This window comes from Mastigoproctus giganteus, chromosome 10 (assembly GCF_048544385.1).
Source record: "Mastigoproctus giganteus isolate SK-2022 chromosome 10, ASM4854438v1, whole genome shotgun sequence".
In the NCBI taxonomy this organism is placed as follows: domain Eukaryota; kingdom Metazoa; phylum Arthropoda; class Arachnida; order Uropygi; family Thelyphonidae; genus Mastigoproctus; species Mastigoproctus giganteus.
In genome coordinates this window covers 36,109,023-36,134,502 of record NC_143584.1, presented here as the reverse complement: position 1 = coordinate 36,134,502, position 25,480 = coordinate 36,109,023, and the positions used below count along the sequence as shown (strand labels likewise).

At 35.2% G+C, this 25,480-nt stretch overlaps 1 protein-coding gene across 1 annotated transcript in view; it reads left to right on the top strand.

Moving 5' to 3' along the window:
* The window catches only part of LOC150078977 (spindle assembly abnormal protein 6 homolog), a 100,699-nt gene that overhangs the window by 3,880 nt on the left and 71,339 nt on the right, over positions 1 to 25,480 (top strand). The window contains exons 2-4 of the mRNA XM_090382908.1: positions 2,125 to 2,247; positions 8,988 to 9,048; positions 19,950 to 20,029. Coding sequence (XP_090239034.1) covers positions 2,159 to 2,247; positions 8,988 to 9,048; positions 19,950 to 20,029 — 230 coding nt within the window. The 5' untranslated portion in view covers positions 2,125 to 2,158. The remainder of the gene's footprint in view (positions 1 to 2,124; positions 2,248 to 8,987; positions 9,049 to 19,949; positions 20,030 to 25,480) is intronic.

Here is a 25,480-nt window from a genome sequence, read left to right as displayed (position 1 = left end):
TGCAGTTGTGGCATGTGGTTCTGTTTTACATTAAAACATGTCAGAAGCGTTTTTCAAAAAATAATTAAAAACATCCATTTTTAATATAAAAAAAATGGATTTTTCATGGTTGTGTTCACAATAGATTGAAAATGAAGATTGCTTCAGAAAGTGAACAATTCTGAATTATTTTCTTGCTGATGTTTAAAACTGCTTGCACGTGGAGATGCATAGACCCCTGCACTTAGAGGAGTAACAATTCTTGGAGCATCTGGTTATGGGTTATGCTCATAAGAGTTATTTGGTCTATAACATATTCCTTAAGTCATTTTGGTGTGACATAAGCACTGGGAAAACAAGATGAGAGCAAGCGTATGTTATAGGCCAAATGACTCCGATGAGTAAAATGAACGACTGTACAGACAGATACTGTGTTCTGATTCTCGGTGCTTCTTAGCCAAGTGCTGAACTCCTCCTCTTCCCTTCCTGTACATTTTGTACTCGCCCCCCGGGGCGAGTACAAAATGTACAAAATTCTGTACCCCCGGGGACTCACATCTGGTGAGTATGGGCTTGGCACACCCAGGGTCCTGAGCTGGATATCATCATTCTTCTCTTTCTTGGTGATTCCTTTCTACTTTTGTTTCTCTCTCTCTCTCTCTCTCTCTCTCTTTCTCTCTCTCTCTCTCTCTCTCTCTCTCTCTCTCTCTCACTCACTCTCAGGGTAACTTGGGAATTTTTTTTTCGCTGGTGCAGTATAAGCCTCAGGCTTCCTTGCACCATATGGCTAATAATAATAATAATAATATTGAAATTCTGCATTCTGTTTCTGATATCCTTAGAATGTCTATGTTTGGTGCCCTAACTAATGTTTCAAATTTATTAGATTTATTTACTATACTCCTAGCATTATTGTATAGGCATGAACATGTACATCTTTTATGCTCTTAGTAACCCTAAATCGTCCATATATTTGTCTATTGGGACATGCACTGATGCATGTCCCAATAGAAGCAATTGAACATTCAGTTTTGCTTCTGCTTACTATTGCTGTTAACTATTACTCTGTGTATTTTCCTAAACTTGCAGTTTTCTGATCCACCTAATACTTCCTCAGTAGATGAGCAAATATTCTTGTCTTTTATTTGTGTCTTTCCTTTCTTTGTAAAAATAGTCTCTCTTGTTAATATGTTCACTACTTCTGACACATTTGAGCATCAAATAGCACTAGAAAAATGTGCCATTATGCATATAAGCATCAAAAAGGCACCTGAGTGATGTGCCATTATGCATATAAGCATCAAAAAGGCACCTGAGTGATGTGCCATTATGCATATTATGCAAAGCATCAAAAAGGCACATGAGTAATGTGCCATGAGCGGCCAATAAATTCTGCACACTGAGTGAATTCTGGCTGTTTGCAGCAGTGCTTGGATTTTGTTTATAGACTTGGTATGCAGTTTTATTTTTGTTCTCTGCTTGTGTTGAGGTTAGATTATGTACATTGAATAAATTATTGATAACATATTGAGGTTTGTTCTGATTTACAGCTCAGCCCAAAAGTAAGTGTTGCTTTTAGCCATGAAGTCCAGATATTTACTTTGCAAGCATTATTTGTAAATTTTTGGAATGCTATGAAGTAACATTAAAGGAGCTTCCCTGCTTTCAAATGTAGGTGGCAGTAAATGTGTTAATAAGCACAGACTGCTCAGAAAATTCTGTCCCACAAGCCTTGCACATTCTCTCAGAGCTTAATTGATTCACAAGACTCATTGTGCATGTTCTCCTGTTATGTGTAGGCAAAATTGCACACACTTTCATAATCTTACCTTGTGGTTTTTTTTAGAATTGCCTTATATCTGTTAAGTATATCTCAGATCTACAATCCTTAATATCATTAGTATAAATTTGTACATGTACAAAACCAAAGTTTATTATGATTTAACTTTTCACTTTTATGAACTTGATGAAAATAACATGAGAAAGATTATGAAGATGTCAGTAACTGCTGAAGTGCATCAGTTCATTGGTTTTATCTTCGTTAAATCTATTGATTTTTATAAATGAAAATTATTTTATAGAGCTTTTTTTTTATATTGTTTACTAGTGTCTCATCTGAATCCTTTAAAATTATTCTATTTTTAGAAAGAACTTTCCTCATCATGAAAAGGGCAAAACAATGGAGATATCAGTTACTAATGGGGAAATTGAGAGATTATATGGAAAAACAGTATATGTATGCATGAAGGAGGGCTATTCAAATAGCAGGTAATGAAATCAAAATTTAGATTAAATTATTGACTCAGTTTTAAAAAATATTTTTAGCAATAACCCCTAATTTATTGAAAAAGAAGAGTAATATTATTGGTTGCAGTAATTTTTTTTTGAAATTTTAGTCAATAACATAATTTTACACAAATGCTTTTAGGTCCTACTTATGTTGCACTTTTGTGATAACTAAGAACTTTGTCCTGCTGCAGTGGTGATGATTCATTTGTCAGAATTATAACACTAGTAGATTTGAATCTTGATATGAGCATTGATAGGTTTCTAGACAGACAACATGCTCTGAATGATCCATTTTTGATAAAAGTGATTGGACATGTTCTGGCTCAAGCAATAGTGTTGTTTTTTGCAAATTTTATTTGTGTTTGATTTTGTGTTTATAATTTGTTGAACTATAATAGTTTTTATAATTTTGATTACATTGATGTGTTTATTTTATTAGTTTTATTTATTTTATTTAATTTAACATTAAATTAAATTAAATTTAAGTTAATTTAATATTAAAAATTAAAATTCACGAACTGTTGTTTCTCTGGCATCATAGCTGAAGCATTCACTTATCAATTTTTGTGCAATTATAAAAGGTATGTTTGAGTTACTGTAGATGTTGTATATAAATTTACTATAAATAGTGTGGTATTTTGTTTTTTCAGGTTATTTTATACCAAAGTTTGGAACGGTTAAATTAGAGGAACATTAATACTCTGTTCTGAGAATTAATAGTTGATGATATAGTCCAATCATGTCACAGTTCTGTATTTAAATTGAAGTGTAGAATGTTTTTAAAAGTATTTCATCGTATTACAATGTTTTATCCAATATATCATATTGTAATGTACTTTATTGTGATATTTTTAAATTTTGCTTAATTCTCTAGTTGTAACTTTGGTTAGGACTAGATTCAGCAAAGTTAGTATTAGTTTTGTCAATATGATGCAGAGACGCAAAGCTTATATAACATTGGCCGAAAAAAAAAAAAAAAAAAAACTGTTGTTTGTCCAACTCTCCTAACAGTTTATCTAGTTTTTTCTTGAATTCATTAAAATTACCCACCTTTATAACACCAGATGAGAGTTTGTTCCAACAATACACCTCCCTGTCTAAGAGCAAAAATTTATGCACATCTGACCTACAGTTATTCTCAGTTCGAATTTATGCCCCTTTGTATGTAGTCTCAGTAAGAGAAAGGATTCCATCAGCATTGAGCAGTGTGCGTATTCAATCCATTCAAATCCTTAAACACCTCATTCAGATCTTGCAGGTGTCTAGTCTCCAGATGCTGCAATTTACAAAACTGAAACCTTTCCTGGTAACAGCAGGAAAGGTACGAGTTGTACCCCTCGCCAATCTCTGCTCTTCTTTACACCCACTCCAACAGATCCACATCTTTTCTACAATGAGGCTTTCAGACCTGTATGCAGTACTCAAGATGTCTTAACCATTGCCTTATACAATGGGATAATCACCTTCTTATCCCTACTGGCAGGATTCCTGTATATTGTTGACAAAGCCCCATGATGCGTTCTGTCAACCTGTTTGCACTGCTCAAAGAATTTCATCTCTGACTGCTCCCAAATCTTTTTCATTCTCCACTGCCCTGAGTGTGGTACCACACAGCTAGTATGGTAATCTGGGATTGCTGCTCCTCATATAAGGTACCGTGCATTTGTCAATATTAAGCTTCAGTTAACACGCTTCAGTACATCCATCTAATTTGTCTGTATCTTGTTGCAGTAGCATACCATGATTACTGTGATTAATTACCCTACCAACCTTCATTTCATCTGCAAATTTAGACATTAAACCTGTTATGCCCTCATCACTATCATCAGTAAATATAGAAAACAACAATGGGCCTAGCAATGTATCCTGGGGACTCCACTAATAACATTAGTCCAAGAAGAGCAGTGCCCATTGATAACCACTCTGTCTTCTCCCATTCAGCCATCCCTTTAACCATAACAGCAGCTTACCCTTAATGGCACACTGCATAAATTTGTGTAGCAATCTTTTATGTGCAACAGTAACAAAAAAAGCTTTTCTGAAATCTAAGTACAGCAGACTCTTGATTTACAGGGATTGGATTAACTGGGACACTTCAAGACTCCAAATTAAAAAAAAAGAAGAAAATCAACCAGAAATCATAAAATTCAAGTAATAACTAGAATAGGTATAAACAGATGTTTTGCAAGTCGTAAATAAGCGACAAGAAGTTATAAGTCGTCATTGGGAGATTAGTGTACCCATTATCTTGCAACCCCTGCCGTCTTCACACCTTCTGCTCAAAAAAAAAAAAAAAAAAAGAGAGAGAGAGAGAGAGAGAGAGAGAGAGAGAGAGAGAGACAAATGTTAATTTCTTTTAGTGTGTCGTGTCGATTGTTGTGTTCCATCGCACCGCAAAAGGACAATTTTTGTTTCAGTAATTTATATCAGGGATGTCAGAATTTTTTTTTTATAGTAACTTTTTTTTTTCTTTTTTGTTTAGAAATCGTGAAAATGATGGGCAAACGCAAGGGTTGTGCTTTCAATTAAAAAAAACTTGAAATTATTCAAAAGTTTGAAAGTGGTGCATCCGTTAAATCTCTAATGAACCATTATAATGTTGGTGACCAAACCATACGTGACGTAAAAAATAAAGGAAAACTATTAAATTTAAAATCGACATCGTAAAAAAATAAAGGGAAGCATCGTATTGGCCATGCAAGTAGTGCGTGATAAGTTTGTTCATTTTTTATCTATTGCCATACTTTTTACTTAGGTTGCTGAAGATTTTTCGATACAGTAAGTCCCCGACTTATTACGTTATTTTCTTCCTTTTATGTTTTCTTATCTGCCACTGGCTACTTCACCGCTGTCCCCAGATAAAGTTTTTAATTGAACTAATTAAAAATATATAACTATTTTTCTTCATTCTTCTGCGGATATTATGTGGTTTTTGTAATTTTGGCATATCAGGGATATAGTAGCAATATTTTATTATTCATTCCCGAGTTACGTAAAAAAAAAGCTCCACTTATGTAAGAAGTCCTAGAATGTATCTCTTACGTATGTTGGGGACTTACTGTATTTCTGGATTAACTGGGAAATCGATTATCCAGACTTTTTTTTTTTTTTTTTTTAACCATCTATCCCTGAAAATTGAGTCTACTGTATATGGTATAACAATTATTTTTTGCGTGCCGTTCCTCGAAGTTTGCAGTATAACTTTGTTTTTGTGTAAGGTAATCCTGCATTACTTCTTTAACCAGTGACTGCATTATTTTTCCTGGAATAGAAGTCAAGCTAATCTATGTAATAATTTGCTTATGTCCTTCTGTCTGGAATGCTCATTGAACTTGAATAACTCAGACTAAACAAGCTCTTGACCTGATTCCTTTTATAATAGGTTTTATTTAGCAGTAAAATTGAATGGAGGTAAAAAACAGTCTGCAGTACAGTTTTCCAACCGATTTTAAAAATTTACATTATTTAACAGTTTCGTTAGTTTTGGCAAAATATTCACCATGGGTACACTAGAATAATGCAATTTTGTGTGTGCAGCAATTTTAATTTTTTTAAAGGATGTTATAGTCATGCATATAAAAAAATTATCAAATTGCATTTTTAGTATTTTTTTTAAATATATTTTATTACCTGAGTCCATCCTACTGACACCTTACCTAGCAGTGAAGGGAGCAAAGGGAGAGATTTTTGTAATTACTTCAATGTTAATCTTTAACACTGTAACAGTTAGTTTTCATGCTTGTTTATTAAAAACAAGCATGAAAACTAACAAAGGGAGAATTACTGTGTGCAAACAAGACCAGAAATCACAAGCTAAAGCCATTGTTTATCAGTAAAAGTTGAAGTCCCCGGTGTTTTAAGCACATCAGCATGAACTCTACCTGTGATTTATAAAAATAGCTCCAGTACTTGGATGACAAGTGATATTTTTGCTTCAGAGTTTGAAAGTGATTTTGTACCATCGGTGAGATGCCACTTGTTTTCCAAAAAACTTGAAGAAAAGGTCTGTTACTGTTGGATCACTGCCCAGCTCATCCTTTCACCGATGTCTTGAAGTTGAAAAGATGGCAAGATCAGAGTTGCGTTTCTGCCATGGAACACAATTGCACCAATTCAGCCCATAGATCAGGGCATTATTTGGGCCTGCAAAGCCTACTATTGTGGTGAGCAACTTGTGAGTGTTGTGAAATCAGAAATTCAAGTTGTAGAATTTCTGAAAACATTAACACTGAAAAATGCCATACAATATTGAATTAAAGTGGGAGAAAATAAACTCAACAGCAATTGAAAACTGTGGGAAAAAATTTATTCAAAAAGACAAGATCACTAATAATAACCTTTAATTAGCAGCATTTTCAGAACAAGAAACAAAAGCTGCTTGTAACGTACTTGGTGATAGTTTTGGAGCAAAGACCTGGCTGCTTGGATTAAGGTGGATGCAGAAGCTCCAGTTGTGTGTATTTCCTGAGCGAGGAAGAAATTGCTGCCTCTGTGAACAGTGGGAAGACAATTGACAAATAGAAGGCCAGTGACATAGGGAGTGATTCAGAAGATAATGTGGATGACTCATATAAGGAAAAAGCACCAGAAATTAAAGCACTTGAAAACATGAGATGATGGCATGGTTAGAACATCAGAGTGATAGTGAATTGCATCTGACCACTATTAAGAATTATGCTGAAAAAAAATTGCTGTCATCAATTCTGGGAAACTAAATTACTTGACTATTTCAGAATGGGTGTATAAAATGTAAGTCCATAAAAGCATTGTGTATTATTAAAATATAAAGGGAATGATGTAACCTTTAATACTTCGTCTTTTAGTCTCCATACTTATAAAACAGTAAATAAAAGTATTTATTTACTGTTTAAGTATTTATTTACTAAGTGTCTTTATGTAAAAAAAAAAAAAAAAAAAAAAAAAAAAACTGAAAAAAATGGTAATTTTTTTGGTTATAATGTGCTTTGCTGATGATGCTGGTATTAAAATTGTTGCCTGACACCTGTGTCATATCAAGGTTGCATTGTAATTTCATTTATTTCCCTTTGCAAAAAAGTATGCATCTCATGCTCGTCAACATTTATGAAGGTTAGTATAAGTTATAAATTTTATTTAAATTACAGTCTGACCTCCATATAATGAAATCAATCATCCACCTGAAAAAGTTCGTTATACAGAAATTTCACTATAAAGAAATATGACCTTTTCAACAATGAAAAATACCAGAAATACAGTAAAATAAATCAGAAATAAGTGGGGATTAATAAATTTTCAAACATTTTAAAACAATTAATTTATTAATATCACATATTAAGACACTTAAGAATTATGTTGCAAAATATTTGGTTATTTTTTTTGTTCACCAGATTTTACTGTACGTCATTCACTTTTTCCAATAAGCAATGGTGCTTTTTAAATTTGTCCAGCCAACCAAAACTGGCTTGGAATGTTTTATGCCCCAGAAAAGATACATACTCCATAGCCTTTTCTTTTATTAATGACCCTGATATCGGCATGTTTGGTCTCAAATCAACTTCACCCACTTAAAAACTGCTTCATCTCCATCTTCATACCAGCATAATTTTGCACATTTTTGACTAGGTCCCATTTCCTCAAACAGTTTGAGAATCGAAACACTGTTTTTTAGAATGGTTGACATTCTGAAAAACCGTGTTGCTACTGGCAGAGATACCAAATTTTAAAGCGATTTCTGTTTTTTTAATGCCCCGATCTACACTATTAAGCACTTCCACTTTTTCCACTACACTCAAAGACTTCCTCTTAGACATAGTAAGTTTACTTGCACAGCAGCTAAAAAAAAACGATTTAGGGACAACTTGCACCTATCATACAGAGACAGGTGAAATTTAGTGAAAGAGTGCATGACTGATTTCAGGGAAACAACAGATGAATTTCCGGGATAAAGAAAAATCACTCTCTCCTAATTCTCTAATAGGATGCTTACAATAGAAAACAGGTTGACCAGAGCCAATATCTGTGTCGGGAATATGCTTTAATCTTTACCAATATCTGTGGACAACACATAGATAGCAGTTGACCAGCGTGACTTCTCGATACAGTAATGGCTTTACAGGCAACACTAAATTGTGGAATGCTCTTAAGATTTAAACTCTTTAGCAATTAAAAGCTAAAGTGATTAATTTTAATCCTTTTAGCTCTTAATTCCTGCTTTCTGTAGCGTCGGCTCTATTGCCTAAAGGCCAAAGGTGCAAACAATGCATACCCAGGTTTCTCAAAATCAGTTCGTTATATGGAAATTTTCTTCATTATGCAGAAACTATATTCAATGTAATGACAAGGGGAAAAATCAAAAAAAGTTTGCTACATAGAAAAATTTGCTATATGGAAGTTCGTTAAAGAAGTTTGACTGTATATATTAGTATATCTCAAGTATCACTATTTACTATTGTTTTCATTTAACCTGTGAAAGCTACAATGCATGGCAGGTTACATGACAAATGTCTGAGTGCTGCATGTTTGGCTATCCAGTTTGAGCTTTACACTTAACAATTTGTAGTTCAAGTTGGTAGACTAAAATTCCTGGCTTTGTCAACTGTAATATTTAGAAAGTGTATTTAATACAGTATTTACAACTTATTAAAATGCCATTTTATTATTTATTTCTCTTCACTGATTATTATATTAATATCGCTGTTTATTGTTATAATGAAGTTATTGTTTATTATTTCCAAATATAGGAAGGCAGCTCTTTCACTGGTTGTAGAATGGTGTTCTGTTAACACCCCCCTCTTAAGAAAAGTAGGTAAATCTGAAAGTAATAATGAAGCATATATATGAGTGTCTTACTTTGTTGTAAATACTCTACTCAAAGCTATTGGGTGGAGGGGGGGGATGGATATCTCAAGGTTGGCCCTATTCTGCAACAAAATAGTACTGTTTGCCAGCAATACATTTTGTTAATTTTCAATCAAGGTTTAATTTAATGATTTAAACCTAAAAAATAAGTATTCACAAAAAATGAAATAACCTCAGTTCTTTACAGTACTTGCACTGTAATGTCATATTGATGAACTTAGTTACAAAAAAAAATTAAAGTAAGACAAAATATTTTGTCAAATTTTCATTCCCCCAAATAATTTGTTATGCAAATTATTTTGGGGACATTCTTTTTAAGTAAATGATAGCCTTTAAATGTTTCAAATTTAAGCTATTAGGTTTTGGAATTAGAATCCTATATAAGTCCATTGTATTGAACCAGCACCTGCAGTAACTGGAACTGCATATAAACCAACCTGCAACCCCAAAGCAAAAAAAAAAAAAAAATGAATTGGAATCTTAATTTTTTTTACACATCAGTAATAATTCAGTAAATCAATCAATCAGCATTATTACCTTTTATTGCATATAATGCATAAAATTGAATAAAAAATAATGAAAATATTCATTGTATTATAACGTACTAATTGATTTAGCATTTTTCATAAGTTACTGTGCAGAAAGAGGGCATCAATAACAATTCCTGGGTTTAGCCGAGTAAAATTTTGGGATTTGAAATTCTTTGGCATAAAAGAATCTCATTAACTGCTCTGCTAATAGGAATGGCAAGAACATAAGCCATAGCTTCAGGATTTGGAAAGAAAAATTTTTTTCTCTCTCTACTTCAACAACTGAAAATCTTCATCTCATCATCCAAAATTTGTTTTAGAAGTTTCATTCTGATATAATTTTTGAATTTTGTCAGGTGGAAGTTCAACAGTTTCATCACTTGTATCTTCCACATCAAATAAATTGTTCTTTTTCTTTCTATTTTACCTTCTAATTCAGATCTTTCAATGTTGTGTAGCAATGATGTAGTTACCACTTAAAGTTCATTGTTAACTTGTTTTTTCTTTTTGTTCACTTACTAGTCCTATTTAATTCATTGTTTTTGTCTTTCCTGCTTTGTTATTCAAAAGCTTTAAACTTTCAGTTTTGGATGAAAAAACAGCTTTTTTTTAATAAATGTGGTCAAAAATTTTGTCCTCCTTTATTAAATCTTGTTTACAATTACAAGAGAAAGTGAAAATTATTCAAAAATTAAGAGGGATGTCTATTTTCAAATCTGGGTGATATTGAGAGAGAAATACAGAATCGGGGATGAAACAATTTTAAATCTAAAAAACCTGAACATATGTTATAGGCACGAATGTAATAATTATAACAATATCAATAGTGGAGTAGTGGTATGTATAATTTAAATTACACAAAAATAATACAACACATGCCTGATAATTTAATTAATGCAACTTGGGGGGGAAAAAAACTAATAAAAACAGTTATTTTTGCAGTAATGTATTAATTTTTGATATTACTGTAGTAAATTATTTACATTCAAAAACTGAAATCACACCAAACTTGTAAATCTCATAAAAATGATCTAAGACCTAACCTACTTGGAATTAACCCAGGGTTTCTGCAGGTACCAAACTGGATGTAGGACTCGGTTTAATATAGCCATCACTGCCAACTTATGAATTAAATGAGAAATTTAAAAAAATGTGAATATTTTATATATTGGAGGTATAAGTCAGTTTAAGTCAGTAAGTCCTGCGGGTGTGATCAGCAAAACACTCGCAGGGCTCATATAGCATGCACAGCTTTAAATGCTGTCTGTGATCTAATTTTAGGAACAAGAAACAAAAATAAGCATTAGCATTAGTAGAGGCATTTGATGCAAGAAAGCAACCTTATGCAGCATCAGCCAAAAAAAAAAAAAAAACCCCACTTCCACTTCACCCCTCTGTTCATTCAAAATACCTGTCCAGCTGAGCCTTAAACTTATTTAGGCTATCACCCTCCACGACAAGGGATGGAAGTCTATTCCACCAACCAACCACCCGCTGGCTAAAGGCAAATTTCCGCACGTCTATCCTACATCTGTCTTTCCTCAATTTGAATTTATGCCCTCTCAGGTGATTATTCTGAGCTAGAGGAAGAATCCCATCAGCATTGAGCATGCTCAAACCATTCAAGGCTTTATACACCTCTATCAGATCACCTCGCTGGTGCCTAGTCTCCAGACACTGTAATTTGCAAAACTTAAGCCTTTCTTCGTAAGAGCACCCCTTTGTTCCATTTACTAATCTTGTTGCCCTTCTCTGTACTCGTTCCAGCAGCTCTATATCCTTCTTGAAATGAGGCCTCCAGCCCTGTATACAGTACTCTAGGTGTGGCCTGACCATTGCCTTATACAAGGGAATAATCACCTCCTTATCCCTGCTGGAAAAATTCCTGTATATCATTGACAATACTCCATGAGCTACTCTTGCAGCCCGTCTGCACTGCTCAGAGAACTTCATATCTGCCTGCACAACCACCCCCAAGTCCCTTTCATTCTCTACCACTGTCAGTGTAGTACCACAGAGTTGATACGTTGCTCTGGGGTTGCTGTTTCCCATGTGTAGTACTTTGCATTTGTCAATGTTAAACTTCATTTGCCACCTCTCAGCCCATCTGCTCAACCTTTCCAGATCCTGTTGCAGCAGCATAGTGTCAGTAGTGTCCTTGACAACCCTGCCAACCTTTGTATCGTCTGCAAACTTGGACATTAAGCTTGATATACCATCATCAATATCATTTATAAATACAGAAAACAATAATGGACCCAACACTGAGCCCTGAGGGACTCCACTAATAACATTAGTCCACGATGAGCATTGTCCATTGATTACCACTCTCCGTCTTCTCCCCCTCAACCACCCCTTTATCCATAGCAGCAATTTGTCTCCAATGTCACACTGCTCCAATTTGTGTAGCAGTCTTCCATGTGCAACAGTATCAAAAGCCTTTCTAAGATCCAAGTATATAATATCAAAGCTATTCCCTGCATCCAGTTCTTTTGTGACAGCATCATAATATCCAATCAAATTGGTCAGGCAAGACTTCCCCTTAACAAAACCATGCTGTGTCCGAGCTATAACTGAAGTCTTGTCTAAATGATCCTGCAGTGCTTCTTTAACCAGTGCCTCCATTAATTTTCCTGGAACAGAAGTTAAGCTCACAGGTCTATAATTACTTGTGTCAGCCTTTGATCCTCCTTTGTGAATTGGGGTCACATTTGCACATTTCCAGTCTATGGGTACCTCCCCTGAGTCCAAGGAAGCTCTCATAATTATGGCTAAGGGTTTGCTTACTTCCTTTGCTGCCTCCTTTAATATAACTGGATAGATCCCATCCACCCCGGGTGCCTTTCTTGTGTTTATCTTCAACAATTTCTCCTCCACTTTACTCCCAGTTATTTCAAGATTCTGTAGCTTACTGCTAGAGTTGAATACACCTCTGGCATTCCCCTTGCTGAATAACTCCTCGTGTGTGAATGTCGATGCAAAATATTCATTTAGTTTGTTAGCTATCTGAGCAGGATCATCAACAGTTGACCCATCAATATCAAGTGGACCAATCTGATTCATCCCCTTCCTTCTAGAGTTTACATAAGTAAAGAACTCTTTGCTGTTTTTCTTTGCATCCCTTGCCAAGGATTTCTCGTAATCTGCCTTCGCCTGCCTAACCTCCTTTGTAACTTGGTTGCATATCAACTTGTATCTATCATAGGCTTCTGTGTCATGTATTAATTTGTAAGTATCCCATGCATTTTTCTTCTCTGCCATATGCCTCATTAGTTCATCTGACATCCATTTTGGCCTAAACCTTGAACAATATTTCTTAGTTGGTATGTAAAGCCTAGTAGCTTCCAAGATAAGTTCTTTGAATGCTTCCCATTTTGAATTTGCTGTTGGTAACATCATCAGTTGGTCCCACTGTATAGAATTTAAATACTGTCTGAGTCCATCGTAGTCGCCTTTACGGAAGCAATAACCCTTCCCTTTACCCCTAATGGTAGTTACCTCTTTGAGTAAATCCCACTTCAGCACACTGTGATCACTGCCACCCAGTGGTTCATTTATCTGCAGATTCCTAATGCATGAAGAATCACTGCTGATAATCAAATCAAGAGTATTACTCCCTCTAGTTGCCTCCCGAACATGCTGATGTAGAAAACAATCATCCAATAAATCCACAAAAGCCCTGCTAGTGTGTGAGTGACCAGCCCCCAAATTCCAGTCAATATCTGGGAAATTAAAATCTCCCATTATAAGACTCTCTGATTTACTGGCATACTCTATTTCCCTGTACAGTTTCTTATTATACTCATCAGAGTCATTAGGCCTATAGCACACTCCTACTCTCAATTTTGATCTCCCAATGTTTATGTCACACCAAACTGACTCAACACTGCACTGTCCAGCGATGTCGACTGGCTTCACTTCCTTGGTTTTTATGTGTTTCTTAACTAATAGCATAACCCCTCCCCCCCTTCCTATCCTGTCTATCCTTTCTGTAGACGTTGTACTCCCCAAATTGCAGTTCTGCATCCCTTATATCTGTGTGACACCACGTCTCTGATATCCCAACAATATCTTCCTTTGATGTTTTGAGCAATACCTCAAATTCATCAAATTTATTTACTAAACTCCTAGCATTGGTGTACACGCAAGTATACCTGTACCTGTTTCTATTCTTAGCTACCCTAACAGAACCCAAAATATTCAAGTTGACAAATAATTGTTATATATATATATCTATAAAATATTTATTAAATACTTTTAATTTGTATTAATGATAATACATGTTATACTTTTAATATAAAAATATACATCTCTCATAAAAATAACTGTTGTAGTATTCAGTTTTGTTGCTTTCATTTTTGTTCTGTACAAAAACAAATCATCGATGTAAATGTAAGTGCTTTCTACATTTTCATAAATCTTATTTTATATATAATAGTGACTACCTGAATACAGACACTTGTCTAGTTGGTGGGGTTGTCTTGACAACCCCACCAACTAAACAAGTGTCTGTATAGACTGTGCCAGCTAACCAACATTTGTCAATTTGTAATATCATTAATGATAAATACATAAAAAATATACATATCGTTATAATGTGGCTCAGAAACATTTTATTACTCCTGAATTAACCCTCATGCCAAAAAGATTGCTCACCTCTAGTTTAAGGGTCGCATGATCTCAAGTTCATGTCTAATGTTTTATAATGATCCACAATTGTAGATGATCACATGTTTTGGGATGATCACACTGACCACAAAAGACAAAGCTGGTCAGTCATACACTTAATAAGAATTTTTTTTTTTTTTTTTTTATTATTAGCCTGAGTTGGGTTATTTGTGATTTTTTTTATATATATATATATATATATATATATATATATGTGATTTTTTTAATTTTTTTTTTTAGCACATTATTTACTTGTAACAACAATCAGTACTTGATTCTCTATGGATATAATATTATTTCATATAAATCTGATGTAGTATTTTTGCATATTTACTTTTCTTTCATAACTGGGCAAAGCATTGATGCTATGCAAAACCTAAGGTCATATTTAGAATCAGCCCAAATTCATAAATGAACACCAAGAAATGCATTTAAACAGATCCTTTTTGAAATTTTGATACATGTGTTTGTAAGAACAAAATTCTTACACTTATCCTAGCGAATGTTATGTTATAAATATTATAACATAACAAGAAAAAATATGTATATATTAAATAATATTATTTACATAGGATGATTTTCAGCTTAGATTGCGATCGCTCTGTACCATACAGTCAAGTAGGGGAGGATTAACGTAACAATGGGGGGTAGCAGGACGGTACACAAGACAATGGGAGCACTGGAACACTAGTACAAAGGGAGCACCGTAAGGCCAGTTCATGGTCGCATAAACAGAAAGTGAGTAGCTCTTTGGAAGAAAAGAACAAGGGAACCGACTCCCCCTTGTGGAGAGGAAGATTTTAAGAACTAAGAGGGTGAAGGAAACCCTGGATGCGATATACACTATGTGGAAATGGCTAGCCGCTAGATGAAACAGACCGACTCCTTGAGCACTTATTAATTTCAAGGAGCGGTAGAGAAAAAACAGAGTGGACTAATAGCGGTAAGTGAATCGGGAATGATCACAAGGAAATATCTAGAAATTTCTAGATGCCCAGTAGTTCATCGAAGTTTCTGGAAATTTCGTGAACAGGAAGTTACCCCAGGAGAGGGAAGGGCCAAGAAAAACGGAAGAAGTGGGAGAGAGCAAATGAGAATAATGAGATGATGAAGAATGAACGACGATTGGATCAAGATAGAATGAGCGGCTGAAACAAAAAGGAGATGCAAGACAGGGAAGGGAGGTTTTTTTTTTTTTTTGGGAGAGTTGTGAGTTTTGGCAGTTTGGAAGTTTTTGAGAGTTCCCGTGGAGATGCCTGAGTGATGTGCGGCTGGAAAGAAATCCTGAGAGGTGCTGGGAGAATCGCCAGAAAGTAGCGGACAGAGTAATGAGTTGTGGGAGTTGCTGTTTAAGAGTTGTTGAAATAGGAAGGAGATAACCGTTGAAAGATGGAAACACCTATGCTGGAGCTGAGTAAAAAGGATCGAAAAGCCTCACCATAGAAAGATAAGGAAGAGCTACATAGCCAGGCTTCCTGATAAAGCAGTAAGAAGAGTCCTGATAATCCTATTATGCTTCCCAGTTTCGTCGAACTGATCAGACGCCCAAAAAGCAGGCCGGAGCAACTTATTTAATAGCCGTATGGAAAGAAGAGCGAGTTCCTGAACGTAGGAGAATCCCTGTAGATGAGCAGCAGTTCCTTTGCCGATGAATAATTCCAGTTGGAGCCTGATGATGCCTATGCTGTTGATGATGGTCGCCCCTGAACTGAGAAAAGGTTGTGTAAAGGGTGACTCCCTAAGTTATTATGTAAGTACGAGATAATAATTTTAAGCCAGATTTGAGGGGAAGGACTTTAGGAAAATGTCTATTTAGTTGATAGTAGATTTGGTATTGTTTAGTATAAAAAGGAAGAAAAGGGTTCATAAGATATAGATGTATGTACTTCATCTCAAGGATAAGTTAAAGCAACGAAGATTTAGATACATGTACTCGAGACTGGTATGTTCTAAGTTAAGATGTAAAGTGTTCTGTGTACATGAAACGTTACAAGATATTAAGATTGAATTATTTTGGAAGGGATAAATTAAAGAAAGATAGCGGGGATTTATAAATCTAGGACAATATCCATAGAGGGGTTAAGCTCACTGCTGTAATTCCAGTTGGGAAGTTTAACTGTTAGAAAGTAAAGTAATGTTATGAGATGTAACCTAAACCAGAAGGAGAAAAGGCAGAAAGACACGAAGAGACATAATATATCAGTTGCGATTAATTTTACATCTTAACACACATATAATGCCAGTAATTAACATTATACCAATTGATGTTGTATGATACAATTCTTCAATGTATATACTGTGAAATAAACAAATTTGTATATGTTTATCATGTGTAGTATTGAGTCATTCTGAATACTCAGCCAGTCCAGAGGAGACATACACGAACTATTATTCCCCCAGAATCTGTGATCTTCTGTGCAGTATACAAGTCAGGTGTTAATGTGGAGGGGGTAAATTAAGGGGGAAATTTAATTGAGAAATACAAAGTTAAAAGAGGTGGGTCTGGAAGGTTAACGTGATTTATTATTAAAGAAATAAATAATAATAAAAAATAAAAAAAAAAGTATTAACATCCACTAACCACCCCCCCCCCCCACATGTTATTAAACAATTTTATGAAATAGGTGATGGTATATATGAGAAAATGGGTCAATGATTCGGTTGATTTAGATATTTATATCACTTGTTATGGCTCTTATGACCCTATATATAGCTTTTGAAAGTTTTGATCCGATTAAAAGAATTATGGCAGACTTCCACGATGCTAAATTTTTAATTAATTTCCAGATAACTGTTATTCCTGTTTTGAATATGCATCACAGGTTTGGTCTCTTCAACAAAGGATTGTACTCTTGATTTCAAAATGAAATCAAGAGCACATATCCATTATTAAATGGATATGTACATTAATTTTTTCTTTGTTATATTTATTTGATAATATGTTGTTTTATAGTTGCAGTTGTAAGGTGTTTACATGCTATTTTTATTGAAAATCTATATTAATAAAAAAAAAAGGACAGGGAGTAAAAAGTTTACAAATAAACCAAGGGTGGACTTGAATAAAGGAAAGTGGTGAAGAAAATGTTATTTATTTAATCATGTAATACATATCACTTCACATGTACACAGGTAGATCTTTGAAAAACTTGTCTTATCTACTGCTTATCATTTAGAGCTCCTTAAAAGTTGTACATCTCAAAACGTATCCATCCATGGAATGAAGATCCTGCTGTATAATGTAATAGAAATATTTTAAAAACCTAGTTTTCACTATTAATATATCAGATATCATTTGCTAATTGTTACCAAAGTAATTTAGTGAAGGTGATTATTTTAGAAGTGTATATTGTATAGAACTGGTGAGATAAATGCCTTAAAAAGTTGATGAAAACAGATAGATGGGGAAAAAAATTTCAGTTTAAATATCAATCTTTGCTCCTCACACCTTTGAGAAATAACTGAAAAATGACTCTGAAACAGTATTCTCTAAAGGAACCAACCGAGCTGTTAAGGAAGCAGGGCATGTTGATTATGCTTTTCTTTTTTTTTTTTATTTGAGCCCAATCTATAAAAGAAAGTTTGGTAAAGGATGTGGATAGTTCATATTAGTAGAGGTATAATACTGGTCAAATTACTAACAATTACATTGTCTTAATGAGAATCATCAATAAACATATATATATATACACACATACACACTGTACTGCCACTTTATTAGGTACACCAACCTAATAGCATGTTGAGCCGCCTTTAGCCTTCAGAACAGCCTGAATTCGTCTAGGCATGGATTGAACAAGATGCTGAAAACATTGTGCAGGAATGGAGTACCATGCAGACATGAGTGTGTCACGCAGTTCCTTGAGATTCTATCGTCCCTATTCTTCTGTTTTCCCCCCAGTCTTCAGTCTCCCCCCCTCTCAATAAATCGACTGAGTACACCCTTAACAATGCCGCCAAATTATAATCAACGTCTAAATTCTACCGGTTGTGTAAATCTCTAAGACAACTAACACTATTAGCTTTTATCTAGCGTATAGCCTCACATGTCTAAATTTAATAACATCAAAATTTTGCCAACCTATTTGGCCTTTAACACATCTCTTTAGCGTTCAATCCCAACCAGCGATTTCCTAACAGCAATTCCATTAAGCATTAATGTCAAACGCAAATTTTTTTTTTTTTTTAATAGGTCCTAGCCACTGAAATCCCAAGAAACTAGGTGGCAGGACCTGCCAGAGCAATTTGTTGTGATACTGGATACACCCGGCTAGCCTCCATGTGGCAGGGTATGGGCAACGTCGGGCCCCACTAGGGGCCTGGTGGCCCAATAAGTCGGATAAACAATGGGCACAACATATCACACTGCACAGACACGGCCCACACACTTTCAAGTCTCTGGCTTGACAGTGTACTGTCCTCGATACAGCGAAACACACGCGGAGATGGCAGAAATCCCAGGTGCCGTCTGACACGAACATACCTTATAGTTCCTTGAGATTCTACAGAGGTGTAGGCCTGCAGCGAACAGCCCTTTCCAGCTCATCCCAAAGATGTTCAATAGGATTGAGAACCTGGGATCTGAGGACTGAGCAGGCCACTGCAGCAAAGAAAAGTCATTGCCATGTTCCTGGGACCATTCCATAGTGATTTGGGCTTTGTGCATCGGCGCATTATCCTGCTGGAAGTAATCTGACTGAGGATAAACTGTCAACATGAATGGATGCACTTGGTCAGCAACAATGTTTAGGTACAATGTGGCATTCAGATGCGAATCTATGGGTATTAATGGACCCAACGTGTGCCAAGAAAACATTCCACACACCATTACACTGCCCCCTACCACCTTGCACAGTAATCGTCAGACATGATGGGTCCATGGATTCATGTTGTTTTCGCAAAATTCTGAGCCTTCCATCAACATGACGCACCAGGAACTTCGGCTCGTCAGACCAAGCAACTGTTTTCAATCCTCGATAGTCCAGTGCTGGTGTTGCTGTGCTCACAGGCGGCATGCTCTCTTGTTCTTTATTGATAACAAAGGTACGCGATGTGGCTGTCGGCTGTTGTAGCCCATCTGAAACAAATTGCGACTAGTGGTCTGTTGTGATATTTTGTTCTGTGCGCCAAGGTTGTATTCTGGCATGAAGTGCGACATTGTGGCCTGTCTGTTTGCTTGCACAATTCTAGCCATCCTCCTCTGACCTCTCTCATCAACAAGTGATTTTCTTCCACAGGAGTGCCATTGAGAGGATGTTTTCTGTTCGTTGCACCATTCTCAATACAGTCTTGAAACTGTGGTGCGTGAAAAGTTCAAGAGAACTGCCATTTCAGAGATGCTTTGTCCAGCACATCTTGCACCTACTACCATGCCACGTTCGGAGTCCGTTAGATCACTCCTTTTTCTCATTCTTGCTAAGGTTTGTACACTTAACTGATTAGTTAAGTGTACAAAGGTTGTTCTGTTGCATTTATATGCACAACTGTGGTCATGTGACTTGCAACATTGTGGGACAAACCATTTGTGTGCACAGCAGGGGTGTAACGAATAAAGTAGCAGCACAGTGTATGTTATGTATGGTGGCTCCAAATTATTGATAGTATTGTGTTGTCATTGAATTTCTTCATTGCAATTTTTTTTTTTTTTAGGAGCTGGTTGTACGCTTAACTGATAATAATGACCCGTATTTTTTATATACATTAAATCTGAGTGAGGAGGATTTTCTTAGGTAAGCAAACAAGTAATTTCTAAATTTTTACTAGGCTTGAATAGTGTGTGCATAAGAGTGAGTGCATGTGTGCAGTCACAATAATGAAATTTTAACCGATTGTTCAAAAGAAAGTCCATATAAAATACTAATCTGAATTTTTTGTTTCAGCTTTAGGTGTCTTCTTGCTAACATGTAAGGGACAACTCTTGAATGAATTTTTGCCAAATAGCCTAAATTGGCTGGCACGGTAAAGCCATTCCATAAGAGAGAATTTCAAAGAAATGCAGTCTTCAGAGTCCCCACTTGCTCTCTAAAAATAAAGAAAACCCTTTCACTGCAATACTGTTTCATTCAGCACTGAGAGAGTATGTGTAGTTTTACTAGAGTATTAGCTTTTGTTGTCCTTGTAGTCCAGTTGTCATTCTGTTGCTTATAATTTTTGCACTATTAGCGCTGAATCTATATGTTGGTAACTGATAAATAAACATTTAAAAAAAAAAAAAAAAAAAAAGCCTTTATGTGAAATAGACACTAGTGAAAAACAAGTTGACATACAGATCGGGTTTAGAATTCCAAAATCTACCTTGTCAGCTGTCTCGAAAGATAAGGAGAGGATACGAAGCTTAGCAGAATGGCTGCATCTGTGTTCCAACATAAATTACTGCAACTGGGAAACTTTTAGGAAATTAAGAAATAGATTCTACTGTGGCCGTATGGTTCATAGCCTTATCTGCTAGAAATACTGGTTTCAGGCCTGATAACGTGACAGAAAGCAAGAAAGTTTGCAGTAACTTTAGGAATAAAGGGCTTCAAAACAAACAAACAAACAATGTATGATTCTGTTTTCATGAAAGAAGCAGAATTGCTTGGAAATAATTGAATGGTGGGAGTAGATAATACCGTTGTGATATTTACTTTCGCCTGTACTAACAACAGGAAACTACAAGAAATAATTCAAATATGTTAATATGTAGTTAATATGTTTATGTTATTATATGCAGTTAATATGTTCAATACTGATGGAATAGCAATTTTATACTGGCTGTGCCTAATGTTAAATGAAATTAAAAGAAAGAAAGAAATATCAAGATAAAAAAGCATTCTAAATTTATACAACAACAAAAACAAAGAAAGAAATTAAAGGGATACCTATGTCATGGGAAGCTATATACATTCAGCATTTGCATCTTTGTTGTTTGATTATTAGAACAGCAATTGTCCTGAACGAACCAAGATGTTTTCTGAATAGCTGTTAAATGTAAACAGAATCGATGAAAGTGGAAAAAATTAATAAATAATTTGCTGATGAATGGTCTATGTGTGTTGAAGCAATGTGTGCTTAGAATAATTTGTCACCTTCCACTTGCATATTGACGTGCTCAATGCAATGTGTAAAAAGTGGATCAAGGAAAAATTGAGAATACTCAAGTGCATTTCGAAGATCATTACAGAAAATCTTAATTAGCATAATTAAGTAATAATATCTTGAACATTAAGCAAGCATTAAAATGGCTACAGGACCTGATTCTAATTCAGAATTATTGGTGGCAAAGCAAGTCTTTTTAAGGAAGCAGATGCCCCAGTGTCACAAGGCATAGGTTAGATTAGAAGACCTGGATATAGAGCTGTGGAATTGACATTCTTTATAATCTCAAACTGCAGAGTTTAAGTTGTTAATTTATAACAGACCAAATTATCCATGTTGGTAGAAACACTGATTTTTCTGACTGTTATTTTTCCCTAAAATTATATAAAGTATTATATTTCATACTATAGGTTGAGTATCCCAAATCCAAAATTCTGAAAACTGAAACTTTTTTGAAAAATATTCAAACATTCTGGAAACTGGGAGCCCTGGTGGAAAGAGCTGTGATGCAGTGTTGACATCAGTAAAGTGCCAATTATTAGCAATGCAAAGTGTCTATGTCCATTACTCACTGTTTGTTTATTTTATTCTCTGCTTTGTGGTGCAAAGATATTAGTGGAAAATGTCAAAAAAAGAAGAGGAAGCATTTAACTTTATCTGTAGAAAGAAAGTGAATTTGTTGAAGAAACTGGGCAGCGGTGTAAGTGTGAGATATCTTACAGAAGAGTTGGGTGTTGGAACGAGCACCATCTACTACCTGAATAAAGAGAACGATAAGCTGTTCAAGTTCTATGCTGAAAGTGATGAACAGAAGATAATGAAAAATATAAAAACACTGCATAAAGCTAAAAATGAAGATCTCCATTGTGTTTTGAAAGAGTGGATCAGTTAGTGTTCCAGTGAACACATGCCAATTACCGGTCAGCTGATCATGGAACAAGCAAAGAGCTATCATAAAGAAACTGAAAATTGGAGTGAACTGTGAATATTCAACAGGCTGGTTAAAGAAATTCAAGAAAAGACACGTCATTAAATTTTTAAATATTTGTGGTGAAAAAGCATCTGCTGATGATGAGGCAGCAGAGAAATTCATTGATGAGTTTCCCAAGGTCATCGCTGATGAAAATCTGGTGGCAGAACAAGTCTATAATGCTAACGAAACATCATTGTTTTGGTGTATTGCCCCAGGAAGACACTAACTACAGCTGATGAGACATCCCCCAACAGGAATTAAGGATGCCTAGGACAGATTAACTGTGCTTGGAGGTACTAATGCAGCAGGCATGCTTAAGTATAAACTTGCTGCGATGGGCCAAAGCTTGCGTCCTCGCTGTTTTATAGGAGGGAATTTCTTATCAGTCCGTTATTATGCTAACAAAAAAGGCATGGATCACCAGGATCATCTTTTCTGATTGGTTTTACAAGCATTTAGTACCAGCAGCTCGTGCTCACTGCAGGGAAGTTGGACTGGATGATGACTGCAAGATTTTGTTATTCTTGACAACTTTCTGCTCATCAAAAATAATGTTTATGCCATGTACTTTCTCCCAAACATGACTTCATTAATTTAGCCATGTGACCAGGGTATCCTTAGATCAATGAAGTGTAAATATAAAAACACTTTCTTGAACAGCATGCTGGCAGCAGAGGCGTGGGTGTGGAAGGTTTCCAGAAGGAGTTTAACCTGAAGGATGCTGTATATGATGTTGCAAATGCTCAGACCTCAGTGACTAAAAACACAGTTATACATGCCTGGCACAGCCTTTGGTATGTGACTATGCTCAGTGATGATGATGAAGCTAATGATTTTGAGAAAAAGATGATGTCTGAACTCCTTACATATGCAAAAACAGTGCCTTCAGAGTCTGTCAGTAAGCTGGAAAAAGTGGATATCGAAGAAGTCTTTAACATTGATAATGAGGCTCCAGTTATTCATTCAGTGACTGATGATGAAATAGCTGAAATGGTTTTGAATCAAAGTGATCATGGTAAAAGTGACAAAGACGACATTGTTAACACTGCAGTGAAAATGCCTTAGAATACGTAGTGAAAAAGTGTGGTGAACTCATTGAAGCACTAGGGCAGCATGCTTTTATAACAGAACAATAAATTATGTCAATTTATAAAATAAAAGAGACTTCTACAACAAAAACCTTTGTTAATGAGGCAAATGACTCCGGAAGACACTTTTAAAAAGGCCATTCAGCACAATGTCTCCTCATTCCTGACAGACCCAGTTCCTGGTCCCTTGGCACATCATGGCCTTAGTCACCCTTGCACCATAAAACCAAAATCAAATCCTGGTCCCTCAACTGCTTATGATGTTCCTTCTCAAGATGATAAATAAAAAGGAACTTTTTTCGCATGATATATTAATTTTGAATTAGTATTTGTTGCATTTATATTCTTTTGGAAGCAGAGCCCATCATGTTTATTTATTTTTTTTTTTTTTTGATAAATAAAATTAAATTTTTTGCATGAAATCTAAATTTTATATCCACCTTACTTCAACTCCACCATGCCATGTATTCCAAAATTCGAACATTTCTGGCCCCAAGCATTTCAGATTAGGGATACTCAACCTGTAGTTTAGAGGGGAGAGGGAAAGCAGTATCAGTTATTGACTGGCATATTTGGCAAAGATAAACACCCCAATTTCTGTGATCAATAAAAAGTTCACGATTGTGAAGTATACTGGCAAGATAATGGCTACAGTGTTTCGGGACTGTAGAGGCATTTTACTTATAGACTATATGTGAACAGGCAGAGTGCAGTTGTCCACTGTCTGTTATTGCATGACAGTGCATAACTTTGTACTGTCATGCAGTAGCAGACTGACAAGTGTTACAGTGTTTCAAGTGTGAATATTGGACTGTTCCACTTATAAGCCCTCATCTGGCACATATCAATTACCATCTTTTTCCTGGCACTGACGCAGCATGTTGGAGGACAGACTTCAAAATAATGGTTACGTAGAAACAGCAGCGAGAGAATGGCTGAGCTAAAACGTCAGCAGTGGTTAAAATATTACCAATGATCTCTCAGTCTTTCTCTTTTGGGTATGTGGGATAATGTCGAAAAGTAGTAGGATGACAGACAACACCATAGTTGCTTGCATTGTTCATATTATGGATCATAATCAATAATCTCAAATTATGGCTTGCTGAGTTACTCACTAATTGTCCCTTGTATTTAGCAGTCAACAGGATTTCAATTGCCATGAGTAAACACCAGCAGCTTATTGCTTAGTAATATAGAACAAACTTTTTTTATCCATGAGTTGCCTTGAGATGAGTTACTTTTATGTTGTTGAAAGACTATTCTGTTATTTGCTTAAAGTATAGGATACCACTCTGACAGCCAGTTTCAAGAATTCCTGGTAATGGGTAGTCTCAGTTAGGAAATTGCTGTTGACTTGTGAATAACAAACCAGTTCCATGTGGTGTAAAGAAGTAAAACTTGATTATTTTACAATAGCAAGAGCTATATGCCTATTAATTAAATTATTAAATTGCAGATTCTTGTCCTATATATTTAGTGGACATTAGAATTTCATCTTTTTTGTGAGTAAATATTATGGTTATAATACTCAAGATAGTGCAAACTTGCTAATACATAAATCACCTCAAGATGCAAGTACTTTTAAAATATGAGACACTGCCATGCCAGTTTTATTTTTATTTCATATCCCATATAACTTTTTCTGTATTAAAATAATCAAAAGTTTGAACTTCTTTTTATCACATGGTTACTCACAAAGCATTGCTTTGTTTTCAGACCAATCTGATTATAGACTAGCAAGTCTTGAAATAGGCTGTCATAATAGTGTCTTTATTTTAAACAAATAAAAACAAGTAGTCTTTTCACAAAATAACTTTTCCAAATATAAAATAACATCACCAGTTAGTCTTTTGATGGTGTTATTTGATTGTTTACAAGTAGTGCATCTTGAGGTAATTGTAGATAAGGTAGTTTATTCTATAATGATTAAATGCTGTCCTAATCATGAATATTAGAACATAGTATCTGCTCATGGCAGTTGGAATCATGCAAGTTATATTAATATATGGAAGTTTATTAATTTATTTCATAGGCCATGTGAA